This window comes from Vigna umbellata, chromosome 5 (genome assembly GCF_029865625.1).
Source record: "Vigna umbellata cultivar VRB3 chromosome 5, Vumbellata_1.0, whole genome shotgun sequence".
NCBI classification, from domain to species: Eukaryota; Viridiplantae; Streptophyta; class Magnoliopsida; order Fabales; family Fabaceae; genus Vigna; species Vigna umbellata.
The window spans coordinates 33,411,691-33,429,608 of NC_142169.1; the positions used below are offsets into that span (position 1 = coordinate 33,411,691).

A 17,918-nucleotide genomic window follows, 5' to 3' on the forward strand; every position below is an offset into this window, starting at 1 on the left:
GAACCTCTTGCTGTTCATGACCACCACCATACTCTTCTTCCTCACTCATTTGAACCTCTTCACCACCACCAAACTCTTCTTCCTCACCCATTTGAACCTCTTGCTGTTCCTCACCCATTTGAACCTCTTGTTGTTCCTCACCACCATCACACTCTTCCTCCTCACCCTTTTCAACCTCTTGCTGTTCATGACCACCATCACAGTCTTCCTCACCCTTATCAACCTCCTGCGGTTCATTACCACCATCACAGTCTTCCTCACCCTCTTCTAGACCCATTCCACCCTCTTGTACAATCTCATCCACTTTGGAAACCACTTCCTCCGTGTCTATGTTTCCTTTTTCAACATCACCCTCTTCCACTTCCTCAGCCACTTCACCACAACTAAGAAAGTGAACTTCCACTGCCTCACTAGGAAGAACATGTTCAACATAAATTTCTACCTCTTCGTTATTCTCCTCTGCATAATTAGCCAAGTACAGTGCTTCTCTGTCATCACTCAATAATCTGACATTATTCATCAGCCTTTGTTTGGACCCCTTCCACCAAAGTTTGAACTCTGCATCATACTTAAATTCTCTAACTATTCCAACCGCTTCAAAATATGACCAACGATCCGGATCAACTCCTTTGATCACGTGTATCTCTCCTCCAACATACTGTAACCCCTTATTACTAACAAACTTCCCCATGTGATGCAAACAAATGTCGAAAACCATTTCTAGACCTACATTCACACATCAACGCTTTACGCACAAATTGGAACAACCATAACCGAAAAACAAAAACAATAGCTTAACTTACCTTTAAGCTTGTCTTTACGCTTGTCTTTGACGACCACCGGAACGACCACCGGAACGACCACCGGAACGACCACCGCAACCACCACCGCAAGGACAATCAAGATACAATGCTTCCTGTCAAAGCTTTCCACTACAATGCTTGCAGTAAAACTACGTTTTCCCCCCAATTGAAATATTTACTTTTCACAAATTCTGAACCCTATATCTAATTTCAATTAACAACGTAATTAACTGCTTAATCTAAGTTCAACAGTTAAACATTCCACGTGGCAGAGAGTGGAGGCACAGATCACAGCTCACGTGGCATCGCCGTTTGACACATCCACAAAAACTTAACGCCGTCCATTTTTAAGGACTATTATTCAGAGTTTCAAAACTATAAGGACTAAAAACCATCAAAGTTCTGAGCAGGGACTAAAAACAAAATCGTCTGATAGTTCAGGGACTAAAAACATATTTAACCCTTTAATTTATTACCTCTAACGCTCCATAATTTTATGAATAAAAATTTGAATATTTTATTGGTAAAGGTAATAAGATATAGTTTAGTATATTTTTAAAGATACACATGAACATTTAAAGAAAATTTTTGTTTCATTATCTAATAGAAGAGTGAGGGTGAGATGATTTTAGTTTAACTAGTTTACATGACTTCAAATATTGATATTTTGTATTAATAGACCTTGTATATATACACAATGGAGTTTACAATAATTTATAAAGAAAAAATTGGTGTTATCCACAGAAGTGAGGGCAATTAATTCTAAATCACCAGTGGTTGGATTGGATGGTTTGTAATGTGTGAATTATATAAGCTGAGCAGCAATCCGAAGCCAAATTGTATGCAGTGGGTCCTTGCTTTAAACTTGAGTGTGTCTACCTTAAATTTGTTCTCACACACTTTCTCTAAATGTCCTTTTTCAAGTGCCCAAGTTGATGCCAAGACATGCGGAAAAAAAAAACATCATTATTGGTCCCACACACTCAAATGCAATGAGTGAGGATTCATTTAGTCACTGCTTTTCTATTGTAACATATACATTTCTTCAATAATCTTGAGATACTATTATCCACTGATAGTGTAGTTTTTTTGGACACATTTAAGTTGGGCTCCTATGCATTCCACTATTGTTGGGCCGTTGGCCTGTCATGGACGTAACCTAACAATCTCTTCATGAATATGACAACTATATCATCCCCACTTTCATGCTCCCTTCCTTACTTTCTTTGTTTCCTACACCTCTCTTCCGGAAAGGCCATGTACACTCCCGGAGTTATCTTTCCGAACATCACATCAACCCTTATTTCGGAATCAGTTTTTCGATAATAATTACCTAATTGAAAGTGATACTTAGGTTGATTATGGTGTATTTTGTTCACAACAAACATGTCTCAAACTTTGTGAGTTATTTTACAGCAGATGAGTAGATGACTACAAGTTTCTTCTTTGTCATTGCATAACAAATATGTAATGTTAATTACTTCCCCATACTAGCTAGCTTTGTCGTTGTTGGTACCTTATCTAACAAAATGTGGTGCAATTGATAAAGTTTTTATTCTCCAAAAAGGTAGTGAACATATCAATATCTTCCCCACTATAATTTTTTTACATCTTCATATATGCAAATTTATCTGTATATACTCCTATGTCTTCTTCTTTCCAAACATAGGTATCCTGAAATTACTTATCAAATGATATACTTCCTATCTCTTGTAGTAATATTTGTTCTTTGATTCTTTCCCACTCAAATCTCTCTTTTCTCCATGTCAAACATCATTCATTCCCATAACTTAATCCACACAATCTTTCTACCCCTTTGTTCCCCAACCCTATAGAAAGTTTGTTTGTATTTTTCTTATTTGCTTACATTAGGGCTTTAAAGAAAGAAAAGTAATAAAGTGTTGTAATAACATATTTAATCAGACATATTTTATCCTATGAAGGAAGAAGCTTACCCTTCCACTTTGCTAATTTACTCTTAATTTTATTCATTACACTTTGCAAAAATTCTTCTATATATCCTTGAATTTTCTCCAACAATTATACCTAAGAATTTGAATGGAACTTTCAATTCAATATAATCAAAAACCTTTTTAATACATCATTCTCTATCTCGAAAGCTTTTATCTTAGTTTTGTGAAAGTTGGCCTTTAAATCCAAAGCTAGCTCGAAACACTTTAGCATACTTTCTATAACCATTATATTTTGTTGTTTAGCCTCACATACAAATAATACAAATAATGTATCATCGACAAACGGTTACATGTTCACCTCATTAACTAAAAAATCTCATAAATTTTTTTTTCATAGAAAGTAATTCTTAATTAAACAATTATGATTAAACAAAGTCTTTCTCTGTTTCGGATTCAAGGCACACATTCAGTATAATCTTCTTAAAATATATACTTCCATTGTGATTTTATATTTTTTTCTACATAAAGGTAAAATTATCTCTATTTAATTTTCACAAATATAAATACAGAATTATTCTATTTGATACTTTTTGGAATCTAAATTTCAAAACACATTGTATTTGATATCAAACTTCAAAGTTTAAATAAACTCATAAAAGTTCTCTTTACTCATAAGGTTTGTAAAGTGGATTCTTAAATCCCTATCATACGAGTTTACTTTATATATACTTTTTTTTTATAAATATCCACATAATTCAAATATCTTATATCAAAACCTATTTTTTCTTTTATCATTTATACTTTCACTTTTAACTTTTAATACATGAAAATATACTTGATATGTTATCAATATGAATTAAATCAATTTCTATTTCAATTACAAAATTAAAAAAATTATATTATACAATTATTAAATTACTAAAAATAATTCATAATTCTTGATTATAAAAGTTAACGAAAAGAATTATATTATAAATAATATAATATATTCTTTTTGTGAAGTGGTATAGGCAATAAGTAAAATTAGTGGGAGTAATTGAAATCAAGACTTAATTATGTTTTAACTTCCTGAATTTTTTTTATCTATTAAGTTTTCAATAAATTTTTATTTTTTGACTAAGTCTTTATTATTATTATTTTTTAATTAAATGATATAATTATTAAATTTTATAATTTTGTTTATAATTTTATAAAATTATAATATAATAGTTTTATAAATTTACAATGGTATAATTTTATACTTTCACAATTTAAATAGGTGACAATTTGACTTATACCAAGTTATTTATTCCGTAATCATACTATCTAATTAATAAAAAAAATTAAGAATAAAATTTCAATTAAAAAATATAAATTTATTAAGTATAGACCAAAATAATTAATTAAGGACTTTATTAAAAATTTCCAAATTCATCCTCAAACCTAATCAAGCTTAAAATCAATAAAAATCTCACCCACCCACACTTAAAATAAAACAGTTCAGGGGGAATAGTGGCCTCCCTTTCTCTACTTAACCTAGGGCACGACGGCCACCGAGAGATCGGTCTGTGACTCAACATCAAAGGGTTCTAATAAGTGAGTTTTCTTCACATCAAACTACTGTCGTTTTAGGTTTTAAAAATTCTTCTCTTCGATCGCCAATTTGGTTGCAAAATCGCGACACCGATTCTACTGACTTTACATCAAAATCAAGTTTGTTTGTAGAAACTTAAACTGTCCAATTGTTCACTTTCTCTTCATATATAGCAAGCATTTGTTCACTGATGGTTACTTATATAATGAGAGTGTTGTAAGTGAGAAGTAGTTGATCTTCCACACTACATTTTATTAGGTTTTTTAAATTTATTGTGATATGTGTGACCCACTTGTTACTTACCAATTACTCACCCAACAGTTCATTACCCACTGTTATTTTGGTTTTGCTTTTAATCTTTTTTTTCCCTCTTCTTGCCTTCTGCATGGGAAGAAGATTGCCAATTCTATATATGTAATTAAACAAATAGTTTAAACTACTTCCACTCATTCTATTATATACTCAGCTAGCCAACACACAATAATATTCAGGATCCTTTGTCAAAATAAAGGAATAATTTTTTTCTGTTCCACTCAAGGTAAGTTTGATTAAGTCATTTGTTGCTTTATGATTTGGATCTAGTGTCTAAGGTAAACTTTGTCTGGAATTTCAACATTGGCAAATTGGTGTAAGAATAACTACCAAACAACTAGAAGAGTAAATGAAAAGAAATTTGACAATGCTCATTTAAATTTCATAAGTTACAGAGAATTTCAGCTCATGACAGGGCAGACCTATGCATCTTAAATATAAGAACACATATAAAAACATTTAAGAATTCACTCATAATCTAATGGATTCAGCTTTAGGGTAAGTTGTTCCGTGACAGTATAGATATCTATTTCTTTCGTTGCCTCTACTTAGTTTTCTGTCTTTGTTGCCTCTTTTACTGGCACTATTTTTGATTCACATTTCTGTTCACTTGTACCATTTAAAGTAATGATCTTCCATTACTTGCTAAATACTTATCCAGTTATACATGCCCAAAACTCGTTACAACTAAACACCTTGTTTATATAAAACCAGTAACAAAGTTTTTTGCTACCCATGTTTAGTAAGAATTGAACTGGCAAAGAAATTATTTGAGATTCTGCATTGGTTCAATATTTGGACATTGCTATTTCTTTAGTAGGAGAAACTACACTAACTCAATTTTGTTGCTTCTAATGCCCACCCCACCCAAATTTTGCCGTAAGTTAAAATTGTATTAAGATGTAATTTTTGATAATTCAATTATTTAATTTTGTGTTTATTTGTTGCTTTATTGCAGAAGCAAAGGAGAAACTTCCTTTTATTATTTCCTTCTCTCTATCTCTCTCTAGTGTCTCACAAATGAAGATGTATGATTCCTCCAGTGTTTTTTGTTTTCGAATTAATACACTATTTCTAATTGAACCTTTCTCTTATCTATTGGCATATGGATGATGTTTATTAACTTTTTTATAGTTTAGAGGCCAATGCTGGTGCACTCACAAATTTTGAGGTCCTTGATTTCTTACGAACTAAAGGAGCTTCAAAGGATCCAACAAGGGTTATTGCCAAAGTAGCTCAGTCTGAATACAAGGTTAGGTTTGCTTTTTTTTAATAGATGACAATATTTTTTAAGTTCTATTGGTAGATGAATCTCCTGCATATCTAGCAGGTTTATGATTATTTGGTTGACACTGCTGCCTCTGATCAAACAAGAGAGAGCATCAACGAGTTTTTGACTAGTATTAAACAGCATGACCTAGCAAAAGCCGAGGTTCTGAACATATTAAACACTAGGCCAGCTGCTGAAGTTGAATTATTCCCTGTAAGTATCAAAATTTTAATTTTTCTACTTATTTTACACTAAACCACATAGTTAGAAGTTATTAGCTCTGCAATGTGTTTCTGTTATTTGCCTTCAGCTTTGAAATATGAGGTATGAAGTGTTGAATTTTAACTTTTAAGCTGTGATGTAACTTGTCAACTCTAGCATATAAGCAACAAACAATTCTGACAATTAATAGGTATTGTAGCATTATTCCTATTTTTTCTTGTCATATATAATCTGCTCTGATAATATCAAAATATAGTTTCTAAGAAAACTGTTATTCGGAAGGTCAGCCATTTTGGAGACATGTCCCTGCATGATTAATAGCACAGAATGATAGAAAAGAAAGAGTAGTTAGTTGATCCTTAATTCACATCTTAGGTGTAATAAGCCATAGAATTTTGAATGATTTGTTAACCATTTGTATTTTGTTATGAATTCCCGAATTTCTTTTCTAGGGAGTCCTGTGAGCGGGAGACAATTAGACTTATAAATGCCTGTTAATGAGTTTTAGAAGGTGAACCATATTGATAAGTGAGGGGCTGCCTTGTGAGCTATTGAAGTCATAGGTTCATATATTAGAAACATACTCTTCATTCTCCATTTATGAGGATAAGGCTGCATAATGCACTGGGTCGCCTTTGGTTTGAATACATCAGTTAGTGGTCATGGGCTAATCCTGATGGACCAAATCTACAAGATTCAATCTTTTCAGTTTTTAAATCTCTCTGTTTTGTTACCTTAGTGAACTTTTACTTACCACAAACTTTGCTCATTTAAGGGGATGATGGAGTATATTATTATACATTTTTAACTTATTATACACTATAATTTCTATTTAGATGACAGCATAAAATATTTTTACATTTATAGAATATAGTCAGTGTTGCTATACCTATTATTTTTTTGTTTAAAAATTACTCCTTCGTTAAGAAAAATTTACTTGGGGTGAGGGTTTAATGTTGATGGTTAAAAATACATGAAAGACGAAACATGTTTAATTTATTTTGTAGAGATTGAAATCAAAATCCAACATTTTTGAAGGACTAAACCTTTTTAGCCCTGTAGCTGATTATCATATTTTTGTCAAATTTGCTTTGGGATATTTAAATTCCTGATTAATTGTGTTTGCGCAAGGAGTGAGCAGGTTGGAACCATCAGGTTTGGAAGTCTCCCATTTTCTAGTGGTCATAATTTTAAGCCAAAAAATTAAAGGGTTGTGTTATGCTTGATAATAATTTTCTGCCACGAGAGTATTGTTATCTCTAATTCTAAATCTCGAGTTCTCCATTCTTGGTAGGACTTGAATTTGGGACTCTGATAATGTGGTTTAAGATATTTAAAGTCTATTTCAATAGGTGCCCCTACGAAACTGTAATTAAACAGTTTGTTCACTTTGATTACACAGATCATAGAGAGTTGTGAGGGGCGTCTTCCAGATGAAGAGGTGACCGAAATAGTAGAGCTGGTGACAAGAACATTGCCGCCACCTCCCAGTATGAAGCAGGAAGAAATCACCAAGGTTGACGAAGAAACTGCTACATTAAAAAATGAAAACGATGAGGTTATTGAAGATCCCACGGACACAAGACAAGACAACTAATTGGGTGCTATTCATATAAAATTGCATCTTAATTTTATGTACAATTATTACATAATTGTTTTTGTTATCTCTTTTTTATCATATTATATAATGTATAAATTTATCACTTTTACTTTTTGCTAGGTGTATATTAAAAATTGATTTTTTTTATTACATGAATACTTTCTACAATCTATTAACTTTTTGCTTGAAACTCTCATCTCCAGATGGCTTGTTGAAATTCTCATGTGTATTTCATTTTTTTATTTACTTAAAATACATTAATAATATAAATTTTTTTTATAATCATTCGATTATAGATTATACTGAATAGCGCGTGATAATATTTTGACAATAATTGCTTTTAAAATCTTATCTAGAATGATTTTAATTAGTTTATGGAAGCCATTTTTTATTTTTTATTTTTAGCTTGTATTATTTTCAAACAACTGAATTAACTTATATTACTCTAATTTAATAATAATCTTGAGCTTGAATTGGGAACATAAAATTGTATTAGATATACTAGATTTTAATTTTTTTTACATTAAAATAATATAATTATAAAAATATATGTAATTTAAAAAAAGTAATATTAAAAAGCCTTAAAATAATACAATTTAGAAAATATATAATTTTTATAAAAATCATGTTAAAAAATGATATTTACTTTAAAAAATATTTAATCAGTTTGAAATAAAGAAAAGTAGTTTAATTATTTATTTTATTAAATAAGTAAATTATTTTTTATTTATTAAAAAGTAACAATCGAATTAAAATATAAAACACTAAAGAAAGTTATTAAATAATAAATCTCGTAACATGAAAATAAAATCTTACCATCTATATTTTTTAGTTGGATTGAAGAATCATCATCTATTACCTATAATATTAACTCCATTGAAAACATGTATTGTCGTAAAAATACTAGAATGTTTGTTGAGTTTTTAATTAGTTGTCCGATTATTTTAGGCTAACCAGACTACTAGTATTTTCTTCCATAGACAATATAATTGGATCGTTGTACGATTGTCAAATTTTAAACAAGGATTTGATTTTGGATCGTTCCTGTATAATGTAGGTAAACTAAACTATTATTTTAGTCTTGAGAACTGTAATTTACGGTCATTTGTGTGTCATCTAAGTCCATAGAAGTATTCCTCACAAATGAGTTCTCAAAAGTGTTAAATTAAAGAAGTTCTTGAAGATATAATTTACGCGTTAATTTAGCTTTGATGCTAAGATAATGCTTGCAGTAACTTACATATGTTAACAGTTATTTTTATTCGTCAACTTAATCGTTTACTGATATATGTTTTCACTTTAATAGGCAGACATATATTAGTTTGAATGGACCTCATTTTAGAATATTTAAGTGTCACATGGATTATATTTTCAGAAACTTTTGATGAATTAGTCACTATCTATCCTTTAGAGAAATTATTAAAACCGTTCTTGGATTGTGAGAGTAAAATCTGTTTATAGTAAGTAGTGAACAGTAAAAGGAATGTTTTTTTTTTCCTTTCCCATTAATTCCACATCTTAATTAAATTTCAACGCCACACGCTACATTTGCGATAAACACAATAATTGTAAAATGCATGTCATTCATTTACTTACATAAATGACTTACTAAACTACGAGCGCGTCATCATCTTCTTGAACTCCTCGAAATTCACGCTGCCGTCGCCGTCGGCATCCACGTTTCCGATCATTCTCCGGCAGTCACTGAGGGAGCACTTCTCCCCCAGCCTCCGCATCACGGAGTGCAGCTCCTTCGCCGAGATCAGCCCGTTCTTGTCCAGATCGTACATCTCGAACGCCTCCCGGAGCTCCCTCCCGTCGCCGCCGCCGCCGCCGCAGTGGAACTCCCCGAACTCCTTCAAATCAATGTAGCCGTCGCCGTTGCGGTCGAGCTCGGCCATCATGCGTCGCACCTCTTCCGTGGTCGTTTTCGATCCCAGCGCCGCCATCAACTCCCTCAGCTCCGCGGACGAGATCTTCCCGTCGCCGTTCTTGTCGAACTTGTTGAAGATCTTGCGCACCTCGTCGTCCATGGCGACACCGAGAGAGAAAAAAAAAACGAAAACCAGAAAACTGAAGATTTTGGGGTTGGGTGAGTTCCGCTCCGCTGGTTGCGGTGACTCACTCGCGCTTTATAGAAAGCGCGGTTATGCGATTGGATGAGTCAGGCAAACGCGTTAAGAAGTTGTGAAAGAAAGGAAGTGTTGTGTGAGGTGTGAGCCAAACGCGGTATTGTTGAGTGTGGCAGAAGCGGTGAGGTAGTTAGTTAATTGAAAGCGAAGGAAGGTTTTATCAACCACAAGAAGTTGGAACGCGTGGCATCTCCTCGTGGAGTGCACGAGAATCAAGATATCATGTCCTTATCATGTTTGATAGAATTTCTGCCCTACAAAAGTTGTTTCTAATAATTTACAAACGTACTTATTTTTAATTAATTACTTATGTGAAATTATAGAACAGGACATATCGACGGTGATGATGCGTGGTCACATGGTGACATAGTGACGTAGTGATAGAAGAGAAGAGAAGAGAAGGATATGGTCCACATACTCACACATCACATGCCATCATATGTGATAAAAGTGACCTTACTCATGAAATGTTTATTCATTTGGCGCCAACTAATTAATGGACTTTCTTTGGCAGATGCACCTGTCTTTTGCCTACTCATTTCTTCAAAGGAAGAAACAACTTTTACTATGAACAACATTTCTTTTTTTTTTCTTTGTAAAAGAAGACAAAGGTAAAATAAAGTGTCACTGTGTTTAGTTTAGTTTAATTTAGGTAGCGAATTTTAAAATTCAGTGTAATTATTTTTGGGTTACTAAGGTGAGACTGATGGTATCGATCCAGTTTGATGGTTAACAAACACTATCCATTATAAAGTTGATTTTTAGTGGGCTTTCTTTCCAAATAAAATTTCCATAATTGGTGACAAAGATTAAAATCCATCATATGCGGATGTTGCAGTGAACTAAATATTATTGAAAACAATGGGGAGTTGTTGCTGTTGTTTTGTTAATTGTGGCATGAATTGAGGTTGTCTTTGATAACAGTGTTTTGAAACATGTCTTATTTGCTTGCAGTTGTCATTGAAGTGAAGGGGTTTAAGGTGGATGGATGCTTTGACAACACTGGCATCCCTGTTTCTATGGCGACGACAACATTATCACAAATAGCTGTACAATAATTACACTTTTCATTTTGTCGCATATTCAGCTCAAATTATCAACAAACCTTTTACGCAATCTACTTCAAAGTTGAGTAACGCAAAATAATTTGCTTGACTTGACTAAAGTAAGTTTACCGTGTGTCCGTTCTCTCAAATCCGCACAGTCAGCCATTAATTAAATGATTTAACTCTATGATCGATGATTTGTGGGTTGAACTTTTTAGCTCATCATTTTGGATCGAGTTCCTTTCATGAATTATTCTCAATCAAACTTTTTTAGATTGAGTTTCTCATGACTAGTTACTTTACACAAAATTTCTTTGATACACTATTATAGGATGAGTTTCTTTAAGTCCTTTACTGTTGACTCTCGGTCAACCTTTTAGACATCGATTCGTGATTACCGAATAATATTACTGATAAGTTATAAAATTATCAACTTAACAATGATAATAACGAATTAATCTATTAATATTATGATTAAATCGTGATTAGATTATTAAAAAGAATAAAAATTCATAACAAAATACTATAAATAAAAATTTAAAGTATGATTTTGAGATACATACACATAACATGAGTGCATCAATTGCTAACCAATCAATCATCACTTTATTTAAAAGATATATAAAGTGATTATTATAATATAAATTTAAAAAAATATATTAAATTGTTATTATAATATAAAAAAATTATATATATATATATATATATAATTATAAAATTTATTGTGTGATTTTCGTTATATATAATAGGTTTGAATACATTTTTTAATAAATACAAACATTAAGGTAGAAAAAGATATATTTATTATTTTATGATTATTAAAATGATCATCTAAAATCAAGAGTATGTAAGATTTAAAGGTGACTGTGAAATTCATAAATATACATATTAAATGAGTAAGTATTAAACTTGAGTGAGAAAAAAGATAGCTAAATAAATTTGAAGGAGGAGTGACTAGTAAGAGGTAAGTGAAGCTTACATTCTTTTATTTTTGTTTTCTTGTTTTCTTTTCTTATCTTTTTATTTGTATGTGATATAGTATTTTATATGAATCTAATTTGTGGAGTAGATATTATTTAATATGATTATGATGACATGTTAATATGTGCTGTTTAACGTAAATAAATATTTGTGTGTGGTGACTAGAGAAAGGTTGTGAATGATAACTTTGTGTAGTTGTATCGAATGTAAACTTTGGCATGAAAGCTCTTAAAGAGTGTGGTAGGAAGTAACACCAATATACTTTGTTGAAGAAGTTATGGATGAGATTGATAGAAAGTGGATCCAATCTTTTAAGACTTGAGCGAAATGGGAAGGTGCCCTATGTGAAAGGCTTGAGGGAAGTAGAAATGGTAATTGCTTTAACGGTGAATATTGGTAAATTACGTACTAGAGTTACAAATCGGTTATTGACGTGTGGTTGTATAAATTACATTGATGATATACTTTATATAGTTATATTAGAAGAAATTTGAGATAGTCTTTTAGTCTTAAATTTTTTAAATAAAGTTTATAGTGGTTAAACAATATTTTTTTATTAAAATTTTCAATAAAATAAAAATTTTATTTTATTTTAAATTAAGTAATTTATCTTAATTATAAATTGTGAAAAATTGGGGTTTTGCAAACATATGCTTCCCTCGTCAATGGTATTTGCTTTCTGAGTGTAATTTTGCAAGGTTACTGTCACTACCAGTCATACCAAAGCAGGCACAAAGGTGATGAACAGTTTATTAATGTTTCAACTGTAAACTCTTGGTACGAAGGTATAATGGAAAAATTTATCCCAAATTTCATTGTGTCTTCTGTTGGTTGAAACAGATGTTCTCGTTCTCGTTCCATTACCTCGAATCTCATCTTCTCTACTCTAATGACAAAATTTTGACAATTTCATTCAGAGTTTTTTCTTTAAAAATTCATTTATGAATTTGACACATTAAATCAAAATAAGAAAGTTGAATACCTATTATATAAAGGAAATTTGTAAACCAATTACATTAAGGTGTTTTGGATCGAAGGTATTTGTTGATCCCTTGTCTTCCAGAAAATTGGCTAAAATCATTATTATGATATTCTTTTCCAAACACTTAATTTAGAGTATTTCCAGAACTGAATGAAGAGATATTTTGACATTTCAAAAGGTATAAATATAAACGACAAGGTGCAAAAGAGAAATTAGAGGGCTCGCCAACCCAAACCCAAATACCTATTTCTAAAGTTATATAACATAAATTACAACTGTATATATGTAAATAATTAATTTAGATAATTTATAAATATATAACTTACATACGAGTATATTTATACTTAAAAAAATTTAACTCTAGTGTAATAATATATATATATATATAATTGTTAATAGTTTATTGGTCGGTGAGTATCCCATTGTTTTAAGGACCCAAGTTTTATACCGGTAAAAAACTTGATTTATTTTGAAACACAATTTATTTCATTATTTAATAATCAACCCATTTTAACAACTTTTTTGAACTTGTGAAGGAATTATTTCCTCACTAATCCAATTTTTTTAATCTGTATTTTGATACAATAATTTTACGAGGAACAACTGCAACATAGCTGGGGAGTAACTCGAGAATTTTTTTTTTCTTAACATTAGTTTTTCCTTTTTAGTTTTGTAGATGTTGGTGAGGAGGAACCTTTTCTATTGGTAAAATTTTCTAATTTTGTATCGGATTAATGACATAGCTTTTTGTAATTAAGAAAATTCTGATTTTGTGACGGAATAACAAGAAAGATGCATGGCTTTATGAAATCTTAGTTCATTAACTACGAATAAGTTACAAAATTTTTCCTTTTGCCATTTCTCTCAATAAGTAGAAAGGTTATTGAAAAGTATTTGCCTCACGAATTCCATCATAAATCAATGAATTTCTTATAATTAATGAATACGGAGTCACCTCGTTTAATGGAAGAAAAATTAGTTTTTTTTTTAAATAAAAATCTAGAGTTGAAAAAACCTGCTATCATCATTATTTACTTTTTCTAAAATAATAGAAAATCATGTTTCTTTTGAGAAAGTTTTTAATAATTTTTTTTCACAAATAGTACAAATTTAAGTTTCACAAATCAATATAAATTTGAGTTTTATTTTTCATTGTATTTTTCTTAACACTATTTTTTTCTCTTCAGCTAGAATATTGGGTTTGAGTCACTAGTGCAGCGAAGGGCTTTTACCGCGGTTCATTTTCACTATACGTCGCGGTTCTTGAACCGCGGCATATTCAGCCGCGGTAGTAAGTCAGACACTTTATACCGCGGTTCGAACCGCGGTATATAGGCTGCGGAATATGCCGCGGTTGTCTAGGGAACCGCTGCCTAAACCCTAAAAAAAATTTAAAAAAAAAAATTAAAAAATGCACTATATGCCGCGGCATATAGGCCGACGAATATGCCGCGGTTAGTGTCAAAACCGCGGCCATATGTCTCGTTTGTAAAAAAAAAACGAAGCACTATATGCCGCGGTTGTGGTTAGAACCGCGGCATATTCCCCTGCAGTTTTTTAAAATTGCAGGTCTGTTTTTGTGATATCCATTACCACAAAAACAGACCTGCATATAAAAACATTTACAGAAATTCAATTTCAACATAACAAACACATGTTCAAATGTATTTCAACATCAAATAAAGTAGAGAGTCTAAGAAAATTCTATCTAATCAAATGCATTGTTTAAATCTAAATCTAAGAGCTATTGTATAATCTAACTATATACTTCGCAGCAGCGTTCCTAATGAATAGTAGTGACTTCTCAGGAACTGGTGTAGTAGTCTTGAATCTCTGCAAAAGACAATTCATTTTAATTAGTGTATATGAATTCAACATTTGTTAAAAAATCAAAATTTGTTAAAGTTAAATATTACCGTTTCCCAGCTTCTTGTGATGTGAGAACGAACAATATGGGTCATCCAATACATTACATAGTATCCACACTCATATGACCCATTTTGTCTGTTACACTACAATATATCATCACAGTTGATAATAGTTAGTGAATAACATTTGTTATAAAACAATTATAACAAAGTCAGTGGGAAAATCCATTTCTTCGCCGTGCCAGATCCATGTTGTATAGCATCTTAGAAAACCATCACATATAAGATGTTCTCTAATTTGAGTTGCGTTCAACTTTCTCCCATTCAAACAGTTCACACAAGGACATCTAAACTTCACTTCATCATCACTTCTCCCCTCATTACGTTGCGCAAATTGTATAAATTCCTCTACACCTCTCTCGTACTCAGCACTAATACGTGGTAAATTAATCCAATTTCGATCCATATTCCTAAATATTACATAAAAAGATAAGCTACTAAAAATCAAACTTGCAATTTCATACATATCATTGAAACTTAGTGAATAATATTTTAAGGTTTATAAATAATACAAGAACTACAACACACATTACCAAAACTATAGCAAAAACCATACCATATATTACCAAAACTATACCAATTTCATGCATTACCAAAATTAAAGCAAAAACTATACCATACATTACCAAAAATATAGAAACTTCATACATTACCAAAACTCTATCATTATGCCAAAACTAATGAAGAAATCATCTTAAGAATGCAAAAGGGCATAAATACCTGGAAGAGGAACGGCGAAAACGCTTGGTGCAAAAAAAACGAAATCGCAGCGGAGAGGGAATGACGCGTTTCAAACGATTTTGATCGGCTCAAACTGTTTTTTATCGTCACAAATGAGAAAGGACCGAACAATTTCAAGTTTAAACGGTGAAAAATAGCGTATCGGAGATGATGGGAGTCGGAGGGAGAAGAAAAAACGCGAAACAGAGCTTGCGGGAAGAAGACGATCACTGTTCAAAGTTTTAATTTTTAACTCTGAACGGGGGAATCTACCGCGGTTCACTACTTAACCGCGGTAGAATATAGGTATATGCCGCGGTTTCACGCCCAACCGCGGCATATACTGAGTAAATAAATAATCCTAAATGGCATTTTTGAAATTATTTTCAAACTATATGCCGCGGTTCAGCGGTCAACCGCGGCATATACCTCGAAATATTTCAAATTCATATTAAATTAATTTCAGAGAGGCGAATATGCCGCGGTTCTACGAGCAACCGCGGCATATACCCCTGTAACGTGCTGAACACAACTGTCTCCCCAACTGCCTTTTGGGGAATTTCAGAAGTTACAGGGGGTATATGTCGCGGTTCTCTGGACAACCGCGGCATATACCCCCTGTAACTTCTGAAATTCTCTGACTGGCAGAGAAGTTGAGACGTTACAGGGGTATATGCCGCGGTTCCCCAGAGAACCGCGGCATATACCCCCTGTAACTTCTGAAATTCTCTGACCCAGTCAGCACTTGCAATAAATTGGCTGGGTATATGCCGCGGTTGTGCAGAGAACCGCGACATATACTCTGTTATTTAATTTTTTATTCATACGTGGCGTCAAAGGCAATGGTTGACTGGGGTATATGCCGCGGTTCCCAGTAGAACCGCGGCATATATGTTCGTTTTATTTACAAAACTGCCACCGCGCACCATTATGCTGCGGTTTTCGTTGAACCGTGGCATAATGTGCGCTGTAAAAACCCGATTTTTTACTAGTGAGTAGACTAACATAGGAGTTTCTTCGTGATGAAACAACTCTATCTATTGCATTAACTATTTCCTGGCATAAGTTAGACTAAACCAAGTTATAATCTAATTGTAACATTCAACTGTAACATTATTCAACAGGAAATATTTGTGTTTTAATTATGAGGTTATAACCTTTAACCTAATCCTCTTAATCCAAAAGTTGTCATTAAAATTAGTTATTTGTCCTAGTAATTAGATCGATCATACATGTATTACATACATTTAAGAATATTTACTTAATATCTTTAATTTAAAATATTTTTTTAGAAAAATAATTTTTAAATATTATTTATATATAGAGAAATAAAGAGAGAGGAAACATGTAAATAAAATAAAAGAGAAGCTCCTCCACATATAATCAAGTAATAATGCTTGTGAAGTAAAAAAAAAAATTGTTTTAATTATGAAAAATAACTTAACATATTAATAAAAGTTTAATCTAACAACTAGTATTATCGATGATTTGTTTTAGTGATCATCTCAGATAAATATGACTTAAAATGGGTGAAGGTCTTCTTTTTTAGAAAAGTTATTCTGTTGTAGAACCGTGATGCAAATGAAAGGTCACCATGAATACTTGTGGTTAAAAAATCACATTCAAGGTATATTATTGTGAAAGAGATTCATATTTAAGATAAATCATTTTAAAGCTTTTATTTGAAAATGAGAAAACGATATCACAAATTGCACAGTACAAGCATTTTAATATGACAATTTTGTTTTCTTTTTATTTCCCCTTCCTTGTCAAATAAAATATAGACACTTTAATTCCACAAAAATTAACAAAAGAGGAGGATGGGAGTTGGCCATTCCAAGTATTATCAATTTATCATGTATAATGCATGCAAGTAGTACGTAATGATTAGGGTGTGGATTAGTTCTCTATTGTGTTTCTCAAATAAGATAGATACGATTTTAAACAATCCCATATTTCATCTCCTTGTTTGGAAGAAATTTTGGAGGAATCTACATAAATGAAGGTCAATAAAGAAATTTTACAATGTTGGATATAACCGCCAATGTTTTGTCAGACCAAGGTTTCCAAACCTATTCTTCTTTTGCTAATTATGGTTTGTTACTTCGGGGACACAGGATAAAGCAAATCCCTGAAGAGGGACCATGCATGTAGGACTGTGAGACATGTCATTTGACAAAGTGACCAAATATAGCAAAACATTTTCAACCATTCTATAAAAGATCATGTACTTCCATTCATATTTGAAAAAAAAATGATTTTGGCCAAGTTTGGTAAACAAATTGTGAATTGTGTTATCTTTGTTAATTAGGCCTTAACTGTCAATAATAAGTAAACCCCATCAACTAAATATGGCATAATCTTATCCAGATTGTTTAAAAGCCAAACTCTTAGGCCTTTTAACCCCAATCTCCGTAGTGTAACACCAAAACCAGA

At 31.9% G+C, this 17,918-nt stretch overlaps 2 protein-coding genes across 2 annotated transcripts; one reads left to right on the top strand and one right to left on the bottom strand.

The window, feature by feature from the left end:
* Positions 1-4,143: 4,143 nt before the first annotated feature.
* Positions 4,144-7,861, top strand: LOC124825020 (uncharacterized). Its single transcript, XM_047297557.2, has 5 exons — positions 4,144-4,291; positions 5,560-5,629; positions 5,736-5,853; positions 5,932-6,084; positions 7,496-7,861. Exons 2-5 carry the CDS (start codon positions 5,622-5,624, stop codon positions 7,688-7,690), a joined length of 474 nt encoding a protein of 157 aa, XP_047153513.2. The 5' UTR covers positions 4,144-4,291; positions 5,560-5,621; the 3' UTR covers positions 7,691-7,861.
* Positions 7,862-9,161: 1,300 nt separating this feature from the next.
* On the bottom strand, positions 9,162-9,951 carry LOC148198162 (putative calcium-binding protein CML18). The gene has a single exon (XM_088115175.1). The coding sequence runs from the start codon at positions 9,724-9,726 to the stop codon at positions 9,307-9,309; it is 420 nt and encodes a 139-aa protein (XP_087971301.1). The 5' UTR covers positions 9,727-9,951; the 3' UTR covers positions 9,162-9,306.
* Positions 9,952-17,918: the final 7,967 nt, after the last annotated feature.